The sequence below is a fragment of the Hyperolius riggenbachi genome, chromosome 9, assembly GCF_040937935.1.
Source record: "Hyperolius riggenbachi isolate aHypRig1 chromosome 9, aHypRig1.pri, whole genome shotgun sequence".
In the NCBI taxonomy this organism is placed as follows: domain Eukaryota; kingdom Metazoa; phylum Chordata; class Amphibia; order Anura; family Hyperoliidae; genus Hyperolius; species Hyperolius riggenbachi.
In genome coordinates this window covers 289,358,205-289,360,594 of record NC_090654.1, presented here as the reverse complement: position 1 = coordinate 289,360,594, position 2,390 = coordinate 289,358,205, and the positions used below count along the sequence as shown (strand labels likewise).

At 41.7% G+C, this 2,390-nt stretch overlaps 1 protein-coding gene across 1 annotated transcript; it reads left to right on the top strand.

Moving 5' to 3' along the window:
- The first annotated feature begins 218 nt into the window (after window positions 1-218).
- LOC137533640 (uncharacterized) lies at window positions 219-1,742 on the top strand. Its single transcript, XM_068254982.1, has one exon. The coding sequence runs from the start codon at window positions 219-221 to the stop codon at window positions 1,740-1,742; it is 1,524 nt and encodes a 507-aa protein (XP_068111083.1).
- The last annotated feature ends 648 nt before the right edge of the window (window positions 1,743-2,390 follow it).

Genomic DNA, 2,390 nt, shown 5'->3' with positions numbered 1-2,390 from the left:
TTTTGGTCATGGGCGCGCTAAAATCTAAATTAAATTTCCTGACGTCAGGGAAACTTCATCTGCGCTTCTGAAGTACGGGTACCGCGGGAATGAAGTCACGTGACGGGAGTTAAGTCCCGCGCACACGTGATTACGTATGGTTTGCGGCCAGTTACGCCCTTTCCTCTGGCGCTGTGGTGGAGAAGAGGTGGCGTGCCGTGACGAGACAGCGAAACACAATGCCGGGCAAACGCGGACGTCCCACTAGGATCTCCAGACAGCGGCGATGTGGGAACTGCGACGACGAGCACGGTGCAGCTCACGGAAAGCGTGTTAACAAGAAAAAAGAGGTATCTGAGCAGATTCCCGAGGACGAAAACGTCAATGCAGGTGACGCATGTCAGACATTGTCTGACACAAGTAGTGTGACGCAGCAGCCATTGATGCCAGTGGTAGATGAGCAATCCCAAACAGTTACAATTTTTTTAGTACCTATGGAGAAAGCAACTGTGGCTAGTCCTGTAGATATTGTGAATTTAGAAAATAATCAAGATTCATCATCACAAAACCAAAACTTAGAAAACCAGGGCCTAGTTGAGGAAACGCACGAAGGTTCCATGAACGAGCAGGCCTCAAATTCTAATAATGACGTCAATCTTAGTAGTGAAAATCCCATAGATATGGAGTTGATGGACAATTTTGAAGGAGTTTCTATGCGTGAACCATTACTTATTGATACCGCAAGTGAAATTGTGAACTTCAGACTTGCACTAGATGATAACATTGATTCTGACGATGAGGGCGAGGAAGCATTAGATCTCAGTACAAGACCTGCCTGTCAAAACACGGTGGAGACCCTTGAGAATGATGTGCATGTTAGTTTTGATAGGGAATTAGACATTGGACATACAGAAAAGGAATCTGACCAAGATGCAAACCAAGCGAATGTGCATGAGGAAAATTATTTTAATCAATCTAAGGATGCAGAAAATGTACAGGAGCATAACAATAATTCAAAACACAGAGATTGTGATGATGAAGAGGAGGATGACAATAAGAGTGTTCAGGATGTTGCAGAAGGACAAGAATGTGTAGAGGATCAGGATAGTGAACAAGGTTCGTCTAATTATGAAGATTATGAACCTACAACCAGCGTCAATGATTTTCAAGGAAACCGAAGCTCCTCAGACGGTTGGGGAGATGATGATAGCAGTTTTCTTGGTGATGAGTACTCAGTTCATGACAGTGCTGAAGATAATAATGATTCACAAGAAGATGTTGATACTGACACACTTATTTCAGAAGTTAATGACTGTGATAATCATAACCGACAACGAATTGCAGTGCTTCCAGATCATGCAAATGACAGTGCACCAGAGAATTCTGATGTGGTTGTTGTGAATGAAAATGTACTAGACAATTCTGAATTGCATAGGAATGATTCTGACATGGGCAGCCCTGGTAATATGCAAACAAACGAAGAGGCCAATGCAAATAACGTGGACGAGAGTTTTAATGAAACGATCATTAATAATTCCCAGCAATCCAAAGGTGGGATTAGTAGAATGCCAAAATTTACAATTGCAGAAAATCTGATGTTGTGTCGCTTCGTATGTGCAGATTATGAGTTTCTGTTAAAGAGGGATAAGAATGAAGATGTTCGTCGGATGAAAAATCAGAAGTGGAAGTACATAGGAGAAAAGGTAAACACAAATTTCTATCAAGTTATCATTACCAATTCATTGATTACTTTTCAATACTGAGAATTAACGCCAAAAGTACTGTATCTTTTTAATAGTGTACTACCTCTTTGTAACATACTTTTTTTTCAAATCTGTCATTCAAATGTATAATGTTGTTATCTACATGCCCCTCACATGTGTTGTAATTTGCTTGACCTCAGTTATGTGCACTGAAATCTCCTCTTACCTGTTTGTAATGAGAAATTTCCATTTCATTTAGCCCCTGAGACAAGATAGTGAATACGCAGTAAAGGTCATTTGAAAGCAGCTGATTATAATATTCTGTATAGTTGGAAGTAGGCCTGAACGATTGTATGAAAAAATTGAATTGAGCGATTTCTGTTGCAAATCACGATTTCGATTCGATTCACGATTTGCTTCAAATTAAGCTTTGTTCCCCCTCTGTGTCTTTCTGTCCCGTCTCTCTTTCTGCACTCTGTGTCTTTGTGCCCCCTTTCTCTCTCTCTCTCTCTCTCTCTCTCTCTCTCTCTCTCTCTCTGTCTCTCCCCCTATTGTGCCCCGTCTTTTTCAGTGTCCCCTGTTTTTTTTTTTGTCCCCTCTGTGTCTCTCTCTGCACCATCTTGGCCTCTCTCTGTCTTGCTACCTTTGTGTCTCTCTTTGTGCCCCTTTTGTCTCTCTGTGCCCCCTCTGGGCCTTTCTTTTGTCCCT